Source organism: Stegodyphus dumicola, chromosome 4 (genome assembly GCF_044657685.1).
Source record: "Stegodyphus dumicola isolate Sdum_Otavi_A_Nest chromosome 4, ASM4465768v1".
Lineage (NCBI taxonomy): Eukaryota > Metazoa > Arthropoda > Arachnida > Araneae > Eresidae > Stegodyphus > Stegodyphus dumicola.
The window spans coordinates 25,173,670-25,193,799 of NC_140771.1; the positions used below are offsets into that span (position 1 = coordinate 25,173,670).

The following is a 20,130-nucleotide window of genomic DNA, read 5'->3' on the forward strand; positions in this document are numbered from 1 at the left end:
TTTGTAGATGGAACATAACATCATCATTTTAATATAATAGTATCTGTGTTTTACAGTATGCTATCTCTGTGTTGATAATTTGTTAACACCATCCTTTAACAATGATTTCTAGAAATATAGTAGTCCTACTTCAGAAAGATGAAGGCCAAGATTTCCGTCATGTAATAAACATATTTAGCAAGAACAGTATGGCTTAGCCATTCACTGTTATTTATCCTTAACTACGAACCATTACTAATACCAAGAACGCCTTAAAGCAGTTAAGCGTTAAATAACGATCCTCTGCTAACATTCTGTAGAACTCAAAAGGCCTGCTGAGTCTGAGACACCTGCAATGGCGTGTTGAGCCTGTCTAACTTTCAAGCTGCCAAGAAAATCTGGTAAACTGTGCTCAAGACACATGTATGAATATTCCTGAACAGTTTATCCAAATTTTCCATTATCCAACGACTACATTTTAATTAATTGTCTTTGGTTTAATTATCTAAATTTAGAGTACTGTAATTTTACAAGTTTAACAAAACTAACTGGTAAGATTTTCATGTGAATGGTTTACACTTAACAAGACATGCCAAGTTTTATCATTTAGTTTAAATTGGTTTATATACAACCATATTTACGCTGATTATGAAAAAATTCTTTCACAGTATGGGCACAGTCCTGATTTTAAGTTTACTCATATACATACATTTAAATTTCATTTTATGTACTTATTTCGTATTCATCCTTGACTTGGTTTTGGATGCTGAATGTTTTTAATGGGTTCAGATTTTATCAATCAAAGATGTTCATCAAATAATGTATATATTTTCCTATTGTTTTTATTACTATTTGCATTAAATTTACCATATGTTTGACACATTATGGCATACTTTGGTTAATTTAGAACTTTCGGCCATCGCCATTTTGAAGATAGCGCAATCCGTCGGTAGCTGATTCTCCAATGGGCCATTTCGCCACCAAGTAGAAATACAGTACAGAATAAAGTTTGCTTATAATTACTAGTTACTAGTTTACAACTATAGGATATAAAGAAATTGCACAGAATTCGTAGAAAATTATACCAATATCAAATGCAACAAAATTATCACAATTCATAATTACAGGTTAAACTTCGAACATATTCTGTTATATTGCAGTTCCTAAGATTATGCAGATACAGTGTTTACACGATTCATCAAGATGTCTTGAAATTTTAATCAACAAGTTCAGAGAAATCACTCATGCAAGCGGGAAATTCACATTTTTCTTAAATTTTCATTAAAAATAGAATGACCTCAGAATCTTGTTAGCACATTACTCTCTTAAAAGTGATAAATATGCAGACAGATATATTAACAAGTTAAATGTTATGGCATGCGTAATTTTATGAAGCATATATGTTTGATATCATCATCATCATCATCCAGGGCACGGCAGCCCAAGGTGAGCCAAGGCCTTCTGAACTAGACATTTCCAGCAGCCAAACACCTCCAACTCTTAATTTTAAGGATTAAATAATTCTCCTCTACAGCATCTATCCATCAGCATTAAGTCTAGGTCTTCCCCTTCTTCTTGAGTTGCATGGTCTGTCCGAAAACATTTCTTTTAGTATACTGTCGTTTATATGGATAACATGCCCAGCCTAATAGAGGCAGCTTAATTTTATGTAATGAACAACATTTGACTCTTTAAACATTTGGTATAATTTGATGCTGCGTATTCTACGTCAGTAACTATTTTCCTGAATTTCAAAAGAACTCAAGATCCCTTCGTCTTCCACGGTCATTGTCCAGGTCTCCGAAAGGTAAGTCAGAACAGGACGGATTAGGGTTTTTGTTGAGTAACAGCTTTGTCTTTCCAGATAAAAAGGTCTCCAAGGTCATAGTCCAGGTCTCCTCCATGTCCTCTACATCATAGGCCAGGTCTCCAAAAGGGAAGTCAGAACAGGACGGATTAGGGTCTTGTTGAGTAATAGCTTTGTCCTTCCATATAAAATGCCAAATCTAAATAAATGCTTCAATCCATAAAAAGCTTTATCAGCGGCAGCAATATGTTTCTTTATTTCAGGTAGGATATCATGTTTTTTGTAAAACATCGATGTCAGATAAATGGAATTTGCAAGCGTTTCAAATTTACAATCCCCAATTAAGATCTGATTCTTTAAATGGCAAAAGTTTAGAAAGTTTTTTTACCATTAGCTGTACAGCAAATTTTTGCATGCAATTTGTTTTAAAATTCTTGCAAAAAATGGAGTTTTAATATAAAGTCAAAAACAAAATTCAATTTTGTTAATTATACAAACACAATACCCCTTAATTACCTTAAAAATGGTCAACTTCTTTTGGAAACTCCCTTTTTATTATGAGCGTTACATTACGTTTAATTTTAAAATAATGCTTTATTTCATTATTGTATATTATTTTTATAATTATATTTCATCTTAATTATAAATGCCTTTAGCTATTGATTTCATTTAACGAAATACCTCATATCATTACTGAACTTATTATTTTAATAATTTACTTACAAAATCTTTCTTCTTTTAAAATTTAAGTCAGCCAGAGATGTACAATAGGTAAACAAAATAGATATAATGTAGGCATAAAAAATAAGCTTTGAAGGCGAATTGGCCCGACAGGGAACTGGTCCAAAGGCAAAGCAGCATGATGGTGAAGTGTCGACGGCGGTTAATCCCTGCTTTTTGGTTATGTGCAAAAAACCAGTGTAACCCAATGTGATATGGATAAAACCTCTTTTGAATATATTAGATTCTGAAATGGCATTAATCAATTAATGCACCTTCTTCCCCCTCTTTCTACTTATTAAATGAATTTCTGTTTTCAAGTCTCAAGTAATATCACAACTGCATACTGACGTGTTTAAACCCCTAATGTAAATACCATTTGGATACATTACTTGAATAGAGCAAAGCACACAAAGGTTATTTGCTTAAAGAGAGGAATGTCTTTGTGGAGGACTTTCTAACAGAAACGGGTTCATAGTCCATAAGAAAATAAGCCACGTACCAAAGGTCTGTCACAAACAACAGTAACGTTCTGGCAATGAAGCATATAACCTTGCAACTATAAACTTAAACTTCTAGGATTATGGACTCACCACCAATGGCAGAGCAGTAAAAGTCACTCAATATTAGTACACTCTTAGAAAGGGGGGAAAAAAACGACGCACCAAGAAGAAGTTATCCGAAAGGGACGAAAATCGGTAGAAGTGATGTACATGTACAGAAAAACAAATGATTACAGTTTGAGAAAAATTGGATGATTTATTGAAGTGATAGAGCTTCAGAAAGTGTAAAAGTCAGTAACGCATTTGTCCACCTCTGGCCCTTATGCAAGCAGTTATTCGGCTTGGCATCGATTGACAGAGGTTGCGGATGTCCTCCTGAGGGATATCGTGCCAAATTCTGTCCAACTGGTGTGTTAGATCATCAAGATCCCGAGCTGGTTGCATGGCCCTGCCCATAATGCTCCAAATGTGCTCAATAGGAGAGAGATCCGGCGACCTTGCTGGCCAAGGTAATGTTCGGCAAGCAGTAGAAACATGTGCGGTGAGGGGTGGGCATTATCTTGCTGAAATGTAAGCCCAGAGTGGTGTGACATTAAGGGCAACACGACGGGCCTTAGAATTTCGTCGACGTACCGCTGTGCTGTAATGTTGCAATGCATGACAACCAAAGGGGTCCTACTATGAAATGAAATGGTACCCCAGACCATCACTCCTGGTTGTCGGCCTGTCTGCCGGAAGACAGTCAGGTTCGTATCTAACAGACAGTCAGGTTGGAAGACAGTCAGTCAGTACCGCTGTCCGGGGCATCTCCAGACTCACCTTCGCTGGTCATCGGGGCTGAGTTCAAGGCAAGACTCATCACTGAAGACTATTCTACTCCAGTCAGTGACATTCCAGGGCGAATGAGCCCGACACCACAGCAAACGGGCTTGACGTTGTACAAAGGTCAATGGTAGTCGGTGCAAAAAGCGCCGTGACCTCAGCCCTTTTTCTGTGAGCCATCTATGAATGGTCCTTGCGATCACTGAAGCACTAGTTGCACGTACAATCGATGAAATGATGCATCTGGGGCTGTGAGGGCCGCTCTGAGGATTGCTCGGTCTTCATGTTCTGTGAGCGGCCAGGCTTAAAGTACCACACCTCATGGTGATCTCGGTTCGCGGGAAGGGGTGTCCCCCGTCAACCCGTTCAGCCGTGAGGAGCGAGAGCACTTATTTTTGATCTGTCGCCCATAAGTGTGGGACGAGGCAGCGGTGAAACGTTTCCTCTTAAGCTCTTTGTGGGCATTTTCAGTCTGATGACCAACTCCCGGCAAATACGGAGGCATTTAAGGGTTCACACCCGGTAGTACAGACAGTAGACTGTGGAACCGGTAAAATTAAATGATCATTCACGTTCTGTCGTTTCCCTAGGCCTACCGCTTCCTTCTTGACGCTGTGCGTGGCCATCGTTCACCCATTCCTGCCAACATCCTCTAATAGCAACATCGCTCCTGCTCAAATGTCGAGCCATTAGCCAATAAGACCAACCGGCTTCTTTGAGCCCAACCACACGACCTCTCTCAAATTCTGAAATCTGCGCATATCGTTCGCGCACCTGTATGGGAGGCATAGTTACTGTCTACCTGAGTACACGGAATGAAATTCGTGAAGAATTTATGACCTGGAATCATAATTTCTCCTCTTAAATATTGTGCCAGTTGTGCAGATCAGATGCGCTGTAGCAACAACCGTTCATTCATTGGCAGCCAAAATGTAAAATTTTGCATTTTCCATCGAAACCTGTATGCACATCAATTCGTGTCCAATTTGCTTTATATCTTCTCGGCACGTCCTTTTTTTTTTTTTTTTTTTTTTTTTTTTTGTGTCTAAGAGTGTATTTCTTTTCTTGGCACAGCATTGGATTTTAACATCGTGAGTCTTTTTTTTTTTTTTTTTGTCTAACAGGTAGTTCCATCAAGACGAAGAGGATTCATCAAGACGAGAGAAGATGAATTCCCACGAAGAGGCTGCTTGCATGAGCATTTTCGTGGTTTTCCAATGTGTAATGTGGATATGTGCCAGTCTCCCTTAGAGAGTCCTTTACTGAGGCATCCCCTTCTCTGACGCAAATAACCCTCGAGTGCTTTGCATAAAACCAAACCAAATCGAGGATTATGGAAAGTAAACCTACAATGATTTGCATGAATGTGTAATTGAAATAAGCAAAACATAAATACAGCAATGACATCTTAGCAGTGTAGATCAAATTTTCAGTTTAACGTAGTGAGAAGATAATGCAAACGAGGGGAGGACAAGCTTATGAATAGCAAGCCCTCTCCAGAACACAAAACTATAGATGGAATATCTTCTCATCAAATGTGTAGAAAGCGTCAAGTCTTGTAGGAAGCATCAAATCTGTAGATTGGAAGCATCTGTACATAAAAGAATCTTCAGATGACTGAGAAAATGTGAAATCCATAAGGCATTCATCAGCAGAAGAAAAAAGAAATGTTGGAACATATTTATTATGGAGTATTAATAGTATGAAAGTATTTGTCATGTTTGTCAAAACATTGCAGATATATGAATATTCAATCACAACACTATCCTCTGTCATATTGCATTAACTTGTCATCGAATTTTGACCAAAAAGAGGATTCCAGTTAATTCGCAGCTTCCTTACTCACGCGATCTCAATTCCGCATCCTACTACTATTATAATTGTTATTAATACTAGCCGCTTAAAAATTATATATAATGATTTTATGAAGTCCAGTTACTAATTAATAATAATAATACAGATGAGAAACACAGTTTATTACTTTTAAATTGCTTAATTTATTAATCAATAACAGAGAGATCAAATTTGAAAGAAAAATTAATTATCTTACGCTTTGACGAAGGGCAATATACGGGTGCGTACAAAATAAGAAAATATTATTTTGGGCGGTAGCAACACGTTTCTTTTAAATCGTCGATGCTGTTGATTAATTGATACATTTAAAAGGCAAATATGTTAAGCTTTGCCGACTGCCAACAACACATTTCTTTTAAATCGCTAGTTTTATGATTAAATTTGACACATGACAATATCTTACACTTTGCCGAGTGGCAATATATTGCTTTTAAATCGCTAATTTTTTTAATTAGAATTTCATTTTAAGTTTGTATAAAACATAAAATAAAGGAAAAGCAAATACGGAATTCCAAATGCCGACTAAGAGTCTGGATGTAAGACTGCGTATGTTTAAAATTTGGAGACTATGTGCCGCCGTTTTTCCATAATGTGAGGAAGACAGATTCTTCTGTTGAATTTAAACCAATTAAAAGGGCGCTATTAAGGCCACTGATCAATTAAACGACCTTAAGACAAGTTGCATATAAACCAATTAAAAGACCGCTATTAAGACCATTGACGACTTAAAAGACAATGAGGACGATTTTCAAAAAAAGTTTACACCCACACTTGAAAAGGATTACACTAGACAATTTACAGCACTGCTGCAAAGAATAAAAGTTGCTTCTTCATCAACGTACAGTCTCCTAAAATATTATTTTAAATGTACATGAATTTAACCTGTATCAAATGCATGCGACAGTCTGATTATTTTTCTCTCATATCCCCCCCCCCAATACCCGCAAAGAAATTTACTTGAGTCATTCCACTGGCAAACACATGACTTTCGTGACAGAAAACCATTTTATGAATAATTTATCCCTAAGAAATCTACGTTGCTAAGAAAAATTACAGCTAAAATTCAAAACATAAGATTTTAAAAAAAAAAAAAAAAAAAAAAAAAAAAAAAAAAAAACTTACGTTCATCTTCGTTTTCGATGTCAATTTGTTGGCAGTCTTTAGGCAGCGTACTAATGGGGCATCTATACACAGCACCGGAATGATTTGTACCTGGTTGACTAGTGGAGGCACGAGGTGAGCCCACCAACAACCTGCAACAGAAATTCTGAATATAAACTACAGAAAGCAAAAAGACTTCCAATGCACAAAATTCAAGAAAGCAAAGAAATTAAATTCAACGAAAATATAACCCTGTGTACTTCGTTACTTTTCAGTCTACTTGGGCGAGATGCAGTGGCGTAGCTAGGGTGGGGCAAGGGGGGACATCTGTCCCCGGGCGCAGCATCCAGGGGATGCCAAATTGATGATACACATTTCAGAATGAAATGTTTTCTATTCTTGGAACACAGAAAGGGGCGCAAAATCTTAAGGTGTCCCCGGGCGCTTAAAACCTTAGCTACGCTTCTGGCGAGATGCTTTGCTATTATAATCTTTAGCAGGGGTGTAGCTAGAGGGGGGCAAGGGGGCATCTGTCCCCGGGCGCAGAATCCAAGGGGCGCCAAACTGATGTTACGACATTTTAGAATTAAATGTTTTCCATCCTTGGCAACCAATAGGGGGCGTGAAATCTTCAGTTGTCCCTGGGCGCTGAAAACCCTAGCTACGACTCTGATCTTTAGTTGATATTATTTCATAGTTTTCACTGTCACCAGATATACACACATCATTAACACAATACTCCCAATTTGCAGAAAAAGTAATTCCATTGCACAGTGTGCTATGGCTCACAACTTCCATTTATTAAAAGAATGTCTCTGAAAATGATGTGCATATGTAGCAATTACAGTGGAAATTTTGTAAGCTGCTAATCAAGAATAGTTGGAACAAACAGCTAACAGATTTTCTAGAACACACAGCAGGACACCTACGTATGCGAAATAACTGGGATTACAGATCACTCAGATATTCGGAAATTAAGCAAATGGGGCTGGTTTTTCCAGGGATGAAATAGTAATTATAGTTTTGCCAAATGAAGGAATTTTATTTTCTTCCGTTTACTGCGCTTTATTTTGGCAAAGATTATACAGTAAATAGTAAACAAAGAATACCTTCTATTTCAATAAAGCAATATAAATTTTTCCGATAAATTATGCACACACAAAGTTTATTTTATTACTTGTTTAAATACACACAACTCATTTCTATTTAAACCAAAATTAACCCATAAAATGACTTTTTATGTATTTCATTAGGCTCTAAAATCCAAACACAGGATCTTGTTTTTGTTTTTACTGTACTGAATTAATCACAAAACCTATTATTAATTTGCTTAAAAAAATAACCTACATCTATTGAACGAAAATTAAACTAAGAAATAATTTTTTTATTGCAATAATAAAATTAACGACATAGAGGGATCCTTCTTTAAGATGACCACCTCCACAGAAGACCAAACTCGTCTTAATATGTTAATGATCTTGCAGAGGTTCACTGTATACTCTGTTCTTTATACATATTCCTTTTCTTTATGTAGTACCATTATCTATGCATAGGTACAACTACCATCCTAAAATAATTCATGTTGATTATTCCAGCCAGAGTCTGATCAAGACAATCTGCAGCCCTAGGCAAAGAGGTCTTTCAAAAGCACAAATATTTACTTTATTTTTATTTATTTATTTTCGCTTTTGTAAGAAGAAAAGAGGGTTAATTATTTACAGAAGAGTTTCGGGCTTATAACATTTGAGGCCATCAACTCGGGACTTGTGGGCCATGGTGTGATGTGGAGCTGATTTCAGGATGTATTCCTAAACATTTTGTTCTATAAAACCTATTGCGTGATACATGGCGATAATGCGTATGTTAAATTGCCTCTAGTGCGTTCAGAAGTTGTCCTTTATTACTTAATACAAAATGAGAAAAAAATGATACCAGCAGACAATATCTGGGTGTCCATTTTCATTCGTACTACTTTAGATAACTGATTGAATACAGATTAAAAAACACTTTTAAAGACATGCACGCACTTTTAAAGGTTAGGGTATGAGTATTGTGTTTAGTAGATAAACAGTTGCGTCATTTTTATAAATGTTTAGTATCACTTTTATTTTACAATGTGACTTTAAAAATTCTAAAAGAAAAGGGGCATACATGAAACGCATTTACTTTCATTTCAAATAAATCCTAACCAATTCAAAAAAAAAAAAAAAAAAAAAAAAAAAAAAAAAAAAAACCACATTTCAGCTTTTTCACAGGCACAGGAAGGTTATTTCTCACTAATACTTTAGATCGGAAGTATTTCGAATTCACGAAAGATAAGGAATTGAAAATAAAAATAAAATAAAAAATAATTTTTAAAAAAAATCCAAAAAATTTAAGATTTTATATTACGCACAAAAAGATTCCCCCTCCCCCATGTTCTTCGCATTAAACCACAAAATTCAATTCGACAGCAACATCACAAAATACTTTTAAAATGAGCATATCTTTAGGATTTCCGATATACAATCTCGCGCGCTGGAGATAAATTCCTCCCCCCTCTTTTTCTCGTACAGTGTTGCCATTGCTCGCTTTGAAATCGTTGAGTTTCTTATTCAAAAATTCGTTATGAGTTTCTTATTCAAAAATTCGTTAAAGTTTTACAAAATATGAAATAGATAATAAAACAAATTCCAAATTCGGGCTTTATTGAAAATTTGAGAAGTACCGCTGTTTTTACGTAGCACGAGAAACATACATACATACACGCACATTCTTCATAATTTAATTTCTTTAAATATAATGCGGGGCTCTAATATTTGGTGGCAACAATTTGAAAAGTGAATCGACATTTAAGTGAACCAACGCAAAATGCCAAAACGAAATTAATAGCCTTTCTGGGCTAACGTCCTTTGGGCTAATAAATAATAAAAAGAAATAACAATTTCAGAATTTATAAAAATAATTTTATTTCTGTTCCTTAGTCTTTCCTTTTATCAAACTATGCGATAACCTCTCATTTAATCGCATAGAGTAAGACTAGCTTGTCTAATAAATTTGAAAGAAAATACATCATCAGTTCCAAGAATAAGATCGCGATATCAAATTCAAATTAATCAAATCGCCATCGTCAGTTTCATCACGATTCATAAATTTGATCACTGACATACTTTAACAAGCTAAAAGGGTACATCTCCTTCACCTCGCTGTTCGTCTTAAGAGCGAATACCTACAAATCTTAGTCATTTTTAGCAATCATAATTTCCCTCAAAAGGCAAATAACATGCAAAATACAAAGCATTGGACAGAAGTCTTGTGTCTTATTTCTCTGGGCGTTTTTTAACACGCTGCGAATAATTTCGCAATTTTAGAGATTTTCCAAAAATATTGAAATTTGAAACCTCTCGCTTTGCAGATAAATAGCTCGTGCTGACTACAACCATTCACTTAATTTATCGTAGACGTGCTCCAAATTAATTAATACGTAATTATTTATCTAAATTAATTAATTAACACGTACTAATCAAAAGTTGTAACTTCTGATTACGAGATTTTATTAATAAAATGATTATAATGGATACAAAGCATTAATTTAACAGTATGCTTCACCAGCGAGCTCTGAAATTGGATCTAAAAATCTAGATAGATCCCAGAACTATTCGTGTAAAAAAATTTTCAGATATATTTGTTCCAAAAATGCCTACTGTATATCAAACAATAACATGGTCGTTCCGATCACGTGTGCAATCCAATCTTAATAAAATAAAAATGGATGGGGAGGGGAACTATCCTTGCTATATCAGCCTCTTAGAAACGATGGAATTAAATGCCGGGTTGAAAATATGCAAACTCGTTATTCAGGATTTTAATGAGCGGCTGAAAAGTGACTCCCTTAAAACGAAAACACATTACTGGAGAAAAAAGGTCCAGTGGTAAGTATCGTATAATGCTAAGATATAATTTGAAGAAGCTAAATTTATGAATAGAGAAATACTATTTCTTAATAAGAAAAAAAACTTCACATTTATAGCGCTCGAAAATTTAATAGGTGCTCCACTTGCAGATATGCCATTTGGATTAAAATGAGAGCTGATATATCTGTTTTTACTTCCTTGTACGAAGTAAAAAGGTTGTAATCGCGAAAAGTTTCAGGCAGCGTATTTCAACGAAAATATCCCATTTTGACCTCTTTCAAATGCAATTTAACGATGTATTTCCGTGATATATGTATGTAAGAATAAAACACACTTTTCCTCCAAAAAAATTATAAAACTGCTTTAAAATGAATTCTGAAGAGAATTTTTCATGGCGTCTGTACGAACGTATGTACGTATCTCGCATAACTCAAAAACGAGTAGCCTCAGAACGTTGAAATTTTGTATATAGGACTGCTATAACATGTAGATGTGCACCTCGTATTTTGGTTGCAATCGGCCGCACCAAACGTATATGAATATATTTATATATATATATCCACTCTGTTACCCGGCTCAGTGATCTCAGTTTCTTTACTCTTATATGTTTGTAAATTGTACATTTTTTGATTTAAAAATGATTGAATTATGTTGTTCTTATCTTCTCGTTAAGGTTTTTATGCCTTTAGTAAATCTGTATGCAATATTTTTAGAATTATCAACAATTTTAAAATTGTTTAAATGCCGCTAAGCCTAATACTGTTTTTGATGGCGGCCATTGCTCTTGTTTACATTTAAAACAGCAGAATAGCGGATTTGTTGCCAATCTAGAGAAACTTAGCTTCGCAACAACAAAGATAACGCCTTCATTTATTATTTAAATCATGCTTAATTCTTTCTGGAATTTTTTCGAGGAAATAAGCGTTTAAGATTTACTTCGTAATTTTTAATACAGATATTTTGAGTTTTTATGTATTTTTGCCTTGTCGCGAAGTGAAAACTGAATTAATTAAATGGAAAATACTCAATCGTCTGTGAAAAATTGTTTCTTTTTTATTTTGTTTGCTTAATTTCTTTTATACATCGTTCTAGCTTTGTTATAGTATTTGAATAGAACATGTGGCAACGATTAGATAATTCTTTAAATGATATAAATTTTGTGCATTCTGAGTTATATGAACGAAATATAATACTGTTAAGTAAACCTAGCGCCAAAGCGTCGCTATGGTACACAAAGTGAATTTTAAAGAATGCATTTATTCTATTGTGGTATATGTGCTGTCGGCGATGTAGGTTTAATTCAGTCTAATAAGTTTAAATGAAATGCAAGAAAAAATGCGTATAATTTAATATTCCGTACAAGGAAGTCATGTGGTGTACACATCAGATTTTTTGTTTTTATAATCCGACCAAAAGTGCAGACAATATTTTTACCAACTGGACCGAAATTTCACATAAAAATAATTCCCACATTCTCTTGTTACGTAAAGCGTGCAGAAATATTATCATCCACTAGTTATTAATTCAGTGTACTTTTTGGCGATTGAATTTGGGTTTCATAAAGGAAATCACGAGCTCATACAGAGATGCCTGACCTAAGTCAAAATTATTGCAAACTCACCAAAACAAAATAAACATAAAAACACCGTTCTCATTTAAAAAAAAAAAAAAAAAAAAAAAAACTCAGGGGGCAACAATTTAAAGCTGAGTGGTCGGAGTCCAACAACCCAAGACCAGCCGTCTTAGGTCAAAATATTGCGTCATTAAACGTGACCCATACGACTCTGATCAATGGTATCCGATTATTAACCGAGACCATCCTGTTGAAACATCATTTCAATTTAAATCGTCACGTACGCAAAAGTATCTTTCTTTTCCTGTCTCAATTTCTCAATTTAGTTTCATTTAATTAAATTTCATTTTATTGGCACAGTAAAACATAAGTATTAGAAACATTTATTCCGTCATTCCTAATAGATTTAGCTAAATTTAACTTCCAAGTAATAGTAAAATATTTCGCTGTGGAATGCTTATTGTTCGTCAAGATAGTTTGTAAAAGATTTCATATTTTACTTTTATTCATTGGAAATATTTTCATTTGCTGCTGCTAAATGAAAAAGTCGTAATAGACTAATATAGTAGTAATAGACTTTAACTAATATTGTTATTAAATTAGAAAACTTTTTTTTTTTTTTTTTTTTTTTTTTTTTTTTTTAAATCCCATTTCAAAAACTTTATGCTATAAGACCACGAATTCCTGATTTGCTTTCCTGCTTTCACGTTTTTCAACTAATGGCATTCTTTATCAAGATATTTACAGCTATATTTTTCAATAAGACTCTGGAAAATTAAAAGCAAGTAGCATCATAATATAAAAACAAACCGATTTAAACATTTTAGAATCCAAAATCGCTACACATGTAAATACATAATATTTAAAATTTATTAATTCAAAACTTGATTATGAACTCAACATAGAGACAAGTATTTCACCAATAGTAACAAGTACTCACCCGGGTTGTAACTTATCTGCCCCCCCCCTAAATTATTAAATAAAAAAGAAATCTTCCAAAATTAAATTTCATTTTATTGGCACTGAAAATACAAGCGTTTCATGAAATGAAAAGTTAGTGTAGATTAGAAGACACAGCTCATTATCCTAAATTTAGATCCCAATGGGATTAGAATGAAGGGAATAGGAAAGAGCGTTCGAAACAAATGAAAATGAACCGTGCAACCTTGTCGTCTGCATGTTGCAATGAACTCAGCTAAACAACGGAATAAATAAATAAAAAACGATTGTCTGCAGTTGGCGTGGGGGGCACATTATAGTAATGGGCATTACTGTAAGTTCATCCCGAAATTTACACACTCGTCCATTTGCTCATTAACGGAGAGAAGATACCCGTGCACGTGCGCAGGAAGTGCTTGATTGTGGTTAATGATGATTGTTGCCAAACGTCAGGGGCAAAATCCCTCTTTTTTATCAGACGAGGGGAAGAAAATTACGTAAAAAAATATGCAATCGCTAGAGCATTTCCGCATTCTCTTTCATTAATTTTTATAAGCAGAAACTCTGAAATGTCATTTTTAGGAATACTGGAGCATAGATATCTGCAATATAATGCACTATATCTGTAATATATAAATGCTTTTACATCAAATTATTTATTTTAAGTGAATGCAATGATACATTACATTCCCTCTTTTAAGACAATGATATTCTTCAAAAATTCTGAAAAATCATACACTCAATATTTTTTAAAACATAGTTAACAAATCGCAATTGCAGATAGTCTCCTGCAGAAGTAGAGCAATTGCAGATGGTTTGAGTCTTCTGCGGAAGTGGACATCTTTTAAAAGATGATATTAAATATCAACCTTTCACCATGTTCTCAAAAATAGTGCCGTCTTACAGAAAAAAATGTTATTGAACTGTTTCATGGCGATCACTTTCCTTAGAATGACTATATCCAAAGAAAACGAAAATCATTTCGAACTGTGGGCTGTCATCTTAGAAAGAGTTCGTATAGTATTTAAAGTTAGTTTAGTTCGTATCGTATTTAAAAAAAAAAAAAAAAAATCCTTCAGCAAAGTCTTGACAGGGTCTCTTTAATAACCATAGGTCACAAATACCCATCTTCCCGAGTAACTTTATAAATTCCACTACAAATTTTAATATTCTTAAGAATTTTGGCTAGGCTTAGTGACAATAGAATGGTCCACCAAATTGAGTACAAATGCTGATAATCGTCATATAACAGGCGGTATAGCAACTCGGCTGGTGGTAAGTAAGTAAGTATTTAATTCATTTGATATATTATCTGTAGAACACCTCAAACACATCATGCTCATACACGTGATGACTTATTACAAAACACTTTCAAAAATACGAGGTTGGTTTTAAGATGGTGTCATTTTATATTCGGGCTAATACGCAGTGAAAACTTCCAACACCTTCTTAAACACCTGTTTAAGAAGGTGTTGAAACTTCCCAAGACGACACTCACGATTGTAAGTGATTTCGGTCAGTATAGAATAAAACGCTTACGAAATATTCGATCTTTCTACAATATATCATTTTAATTTTTACCGTCTTGACTAACGTCACATACATCAAACGAAAAACTGTTTTTTCTGCCTTTCGTTATTTGGAATCACGACAGTAATATAGATCTCCTTTTATTTATTTAGATGTCACCATAACATACTGACAAACAATTACGTTTTCCGAAGCAGGAAACTTGAAAAACCAACCAGGGTTAAATCACAGATCTTCCACTTGCTCGGCGGGCATGCTGATCACTTAGACCATACAAGTGCAGGAACAGGGATTACGATAATTTTTTATATTGGGAAAAGGAAACCTATACAAATCTTTTACCTCTGTAGTAATTACTGTAGTAAAATCAGAAACAGAATTCAATCACGCGATTTACAATCACACACATAATATACTGTAAATTGTTTTCTTTCACCTTTTATCTTACTCACTATTGTTCTCTTTTTCTCTTACTCGCTACTGTTTGTTCTCAGACAACACTAGTGAGTCGTAGTTAAGAAGTATAAACAAATGTTCAATGCTTCTTCACTTAGAACCCGATTAAGCCTGTCTAGGAGCACGATAGAAAGATAGAAAGAAAAGAAAAAAAAAAAAAAGGGGGGGAAAGAAAAGCAATTATATCGGATTATATCAGACACGATTTATTTCGCAGATTCTTCTATAGGATCTGATACAAATCTGGGATTTCTCATACGTGGAACCTCGATCTGTCGCTATTCAGCAGCATGCAACTGGGCATAGGAAACGGGAAAACGTTTAAAGTATTAAATCACATTGTAAATAATAACATGTACTCAAAATGTTTTTGTTTATAGAACAGCGACTGTGTCTTGGTGATATTCTAGTTTCTTTTTTAACTTGAATACATTAAAAAGCTATTTTCAACAGGAATTAAACATTTTGCAACAACGAAATAACACTCAGAAATGACTCTAGTAACGCGGATGCGAAATTAAACGGCAATGTCCGAAGGAATACTAGGGGTTAATATGCAAATCAAAGACAAGGTAATGCAATTACACAGTACCCACAAAAGAAGAAAAGATAAGGAACGATACATATACCCGAAATCATTGTGTTTTGCATTCTGGTTTACTTAGCTGGAAAGAATTATACAGTATTTTGCCAGTTGTATCTTAGACTGTGTCTTGGTGATATTGTAGTATATAATTCTACCGATTCAAAGCATGACTGGTGTGAGTAAGACCTATCGTCCTATTCGCCTTCAAAATACAGGCCTGTAAATCAGCAACATCAGCCACAGCAGGCCTTCAATACAGTCTTTCTTTCACAGACCTCCACAAAAAGAAATCTAAAGACGTAGTTCAGCGAGCGCGGGGGGGGATATCTTGAATGTTGAGTACATTCCGCGTCAGTCTTTCTATAAACAAAAACATTTTGAGTTTTTTCCACCTATACAAAACCCAACGCAATGAACAAAATGATTTGGAATACAGGTATAGTATTCTTCAGCTTTTCTTTCTTGGAGCCCCTGAAAAAATCCGCCAAAGAATTAACAGTTAAAGAAACCAACATGTAAACAATAGAAAACCGTGTTACGTGAGTAAATTTGCAGGATTATCGTTTCGACGGTGAAACAGAACCTTCTTCAACTAAAGGAGTGAACGTGACGAAAAATAAACATGTTGCGAAAAAGGAAACTAATAAATCCTTAATCATCACTGCTGGTCAAAGCATCATATTTTCCGCTTCTTTGCAACCAAAATTGTTCAGAAAGAAACTTCTGTTGGCGAATTAGATCTCCTGGAGGCGTTCCGAATCCATAAAAATTTTTCGACTCAGGTTAATGATTGCGATAATTTCTATTTACGGGAAGCTTTTTCAAGAATTTGTTTAATAATTTTTCGTTCATTTTTTTTGTCAATAGATGGTGCCGATCTCAGACACATGTTTATTTTTCGCCATTTTTACTACCGCAGCAGATGAAGAAATTCAGTCTTCGAAACTATAGTTTTACATATCTACTTATTTACATAAACTAATTCCTACTGCTTAGTATCAATTACTTTAAGGTAAAACAAATAATAAACTTCGCTTCAATCTTCCAACCCTTATGGTATAAAAGAGAAATGATGAGCCGGGAACGCGACTAACATGCAAGCGATTAATGCGGTGTATTTATACTTAAAGGAAGGATGAACACAAGAATAAATAACGTTATGTCAATACAGCTTTATTTGGGACTAAACACGCAGAATAACACATTTAGGATAATGATCACTACGGCAACGCTCCTCAGAAGACTTATATTTAAATTTTCCTGTTTTTCCGTTACTTTTTATTATAATTGCTATGATTTAAACGAAGATTTTAATCTGGCTATCCCCATACACGAGTACCGACTACTCTAGACAAATCAGCAACGCTACAAATGTCCTCCCCTTCTCATTTGTCTTACATGATTTACGGGGGAGGGAATGGAACACATTTTTTACATCGCCGTTTAAGTGCTTGGAGAGTAATACTTCAGAGGTACTATACTACTTTTTAATGCATTTTTTTTTTTTTTTTCTTTTCTTAATTTAGTACCCCCTTTAAAAAATGAGATGGGATCGAGAAAGTGCATTTATAAAAGAGAACGCTTACTACTGATCTGTAAGCCACAAGCTTCTATTAAGGGCTCTTGGGCGCCAAATGATTTAGAAAGGTCGTCGGGTGAAGACGTGCTCGAAGCGGCCCGCAAAATGAATGATCCCGCAAGTGGCTCGTGGCACCAATCTTAACCAAATTCTTTCTCGAACTTTTAAGATTTCTTCAAGTGCGAGAACTCTTAATCTAAGACATTTGTTACACGGATAAACTTGTCCCTAAGTATGCTTTATGATTGATTCTATCTTTAATCTTTTATAATAGTGCGTCGCTCAATCTCCTCGGATTTCAGTGTGTTTCTTCGGTACTCGTATAAAATACCTTTCGTTAAGAAACTTGTAAAGCGTTAATTTCTTTAATACGGGGGTGGCACTTCATACGAAAGCTGATATTAAATTAATTACTTTTAATTACGTTATAATAAAAAAATTAATATGTCTCGCCCATAACTTAATTCAGACTTTATGCAATATCATTTTAGAAAAGCTTATTCACACACTTGAATCCTTTTTAATAAATAAAGCGCATCTTTTCGTAACGACCATTTCTGACAATGGTTACGAACAAATAAAACTCGGCGAAAAATTGCAGATTGTGCTTTTTTCAACCAATCAGCTATTAGCGTCGAACCAAAGAGCTTGAATGGGAATTCTTTCGAACAAATAACTCGGAGAAAAATTTTAGATTGTATGCTTTTCAACCAATCAGCTCTTAGCGTCGAACCAAAGAACTTGAATGGGAATTCTTTCGAACAAATAACTCGGCGAAAAATTGCAGATTGCCCATTTTTAAACCAACTCGGTATTAGCGTCAAACCAAAGAATTTGAATAGGATTTCTTTATTAGTAGTCCGTAATGCAGTACCGGATTTCCTTTGGGAAACCTGTCCGTGGTAAATGGCTACATTTCTTCCACATATGAAAAAAAAATTCAGGATTTTATTCAGATATTACAATTACTATTTCAAAATCAATATGAGTGAAACAATGAATAGAAAAGCAGAGTTCCCCCTCCTCCTCTCTCCCTCAAATAAACGATACCTAAATATTTTAAAAAAAGATAAAAATTTTGCTCGTATTAAACAAATTAGGACAGTACTGAAAACAGGAAGTTGAAATTTGCTAAGTGTAAAATTTGCTAAGTTTGTTTTTTGGCATCTTTGCATGATGACTCGTTTAAATATGCACTTCACTTAACTTTAAATTTACATCCTGGCGAGAGAAGGTGAGGGGAAGTTGAGAAGTTCAGAATAGGAATCAAATTTAAAATAAATTTGTTATGCAAAATAAGGAAAAACCTATAGCATCTTTACCTTCGCGATATCTAACATCGGGCTCTTTTAACAGCTGGACATTTATACATGTATTCGATAAGACATGGTCAAACGTTAATTGCACGTTAATTTTTTTACAATTATGTCATGGACGATAAGCGGGTATTCCGAAAATTAAATTAACGTACCATATACAAACCTCTGCAAAGCAACAATGTTAAATATCTATTCATTACCATCGCTTTAGATGAGAGACCAATGGATGCGATAGGAATACAACATGAGTGTTATTGTACAGAAAGTCCTTTTAAAATTGAATCCATATATTAAAATAGAAACTTCGGAGACAACTAACTTCCAGTTGTCAAGGCAACTCCAACTCGCTCACCTCCTGCGAAACAGCATGGAGGTAGGAAGTAACTACCTCCATGCGAAACAGATACAAAAAGAGGCAGAAGAAGCCGTGTGGGGCGGTTACCCGGGTAACCGCAAATCCTCGCGTCAACCCCCACGAAGTCGAAGAAGAGATCCCTCAACAAGCTCAACGGGATCAGCACACATCACCCCTCCCCCTCCTCATCTCTGAATGTCAGATCTTAATCTGTAAAACAGCTTGCGAGGAAAGTTACGGATGGCGTTGGCACCTGCAAAGGACATTTAGGATGAACAGAGCGAGACAGACATAAATATATTTTAGGCTAAATCGTGACCGCAATAGCATGCACGGAAATGTCCTGTCGTGTACCTTCCAGTAATGTCTCTTTTTATTTTTGGAAATTATATATTAATTACATAAAAACTGCAATTCTAATGTTTAAAAAAATTGCGTACGTATATAAATGTGCATATTTATATTTGTTTCAAAAGAATATAGTAAAGTTAAATTAAATTTAAATAATTCTCTTGCGCCATTGCTGCAAGGAATGAAATTTGAATTTAACAAATATTCTTCTATTCGTAAAAAGCAAATTTAAAGTTAATTGAATTTTAAATGAAATTCAATTACAAATAAGTGATTAATTATTGCTGCGAACTAATTTACAATATCATTTAAATTCTGAGAGCATATGTAAATCAAGTTCAAGTAACAAAATCTATGAATGTATAATAAATGTATAATATATAATTCCAATAAATTTTTTAATCCTAAAATTGTATAAAAATGCGTAAGTGAATAATTGTTGAGCAAGCAGGAGACAGACTTAGCAACGGGAAGATGCCTCCAAACGTAACTCTTCAATTATTCAATTCGTGTTTCGTCATCCATGTAGGCAAGGGTAAAAGGAAAATTCAAAACCAAAAGTAAAAACAAATGTTGTGAATTACTAAAAAGAAATTAAAACAATTGGAATTTAGAGAAATTAGCAAGTAAAGACTAGAATAATTAAAGTCAATTAAGAAGTAGAAAACGAAAGTAATTTAGAAACTCTTGCCTATTAGGAAGTATTCTGATATGGAAGTTTCAACTTATGTATTTTCAGCTAAAAATTATATGCAAATATTAT

The 20,130-nt window shown here is 34.5% G+C and overlaps 1 protein-coding gene across 2 annotated transcripts in view; it reads right to left on the minus strand.

The window, feature by feature from the left end:
• Window positions 1-20,130, minus strand: part of LOC118195993 (integrin alpha-PS1-like) — a 227,786-nt gene that overhangs the window by 58,729 nt on the left and 148,927 nt on the right. For both annotated transcript variants that reach the window (XM_035367351.2, XM_035367371.2), the window contains exon 2: window positions 6,808-6,938. In XM_035367351.2, coding sequence (XP_035223242.1) covers window positions 6,808-6,938 — 131 coding nt within the window. The remainder of the gene's footprint in view (window positions 1-6,807; window positions 6,939-20,130) is intronic.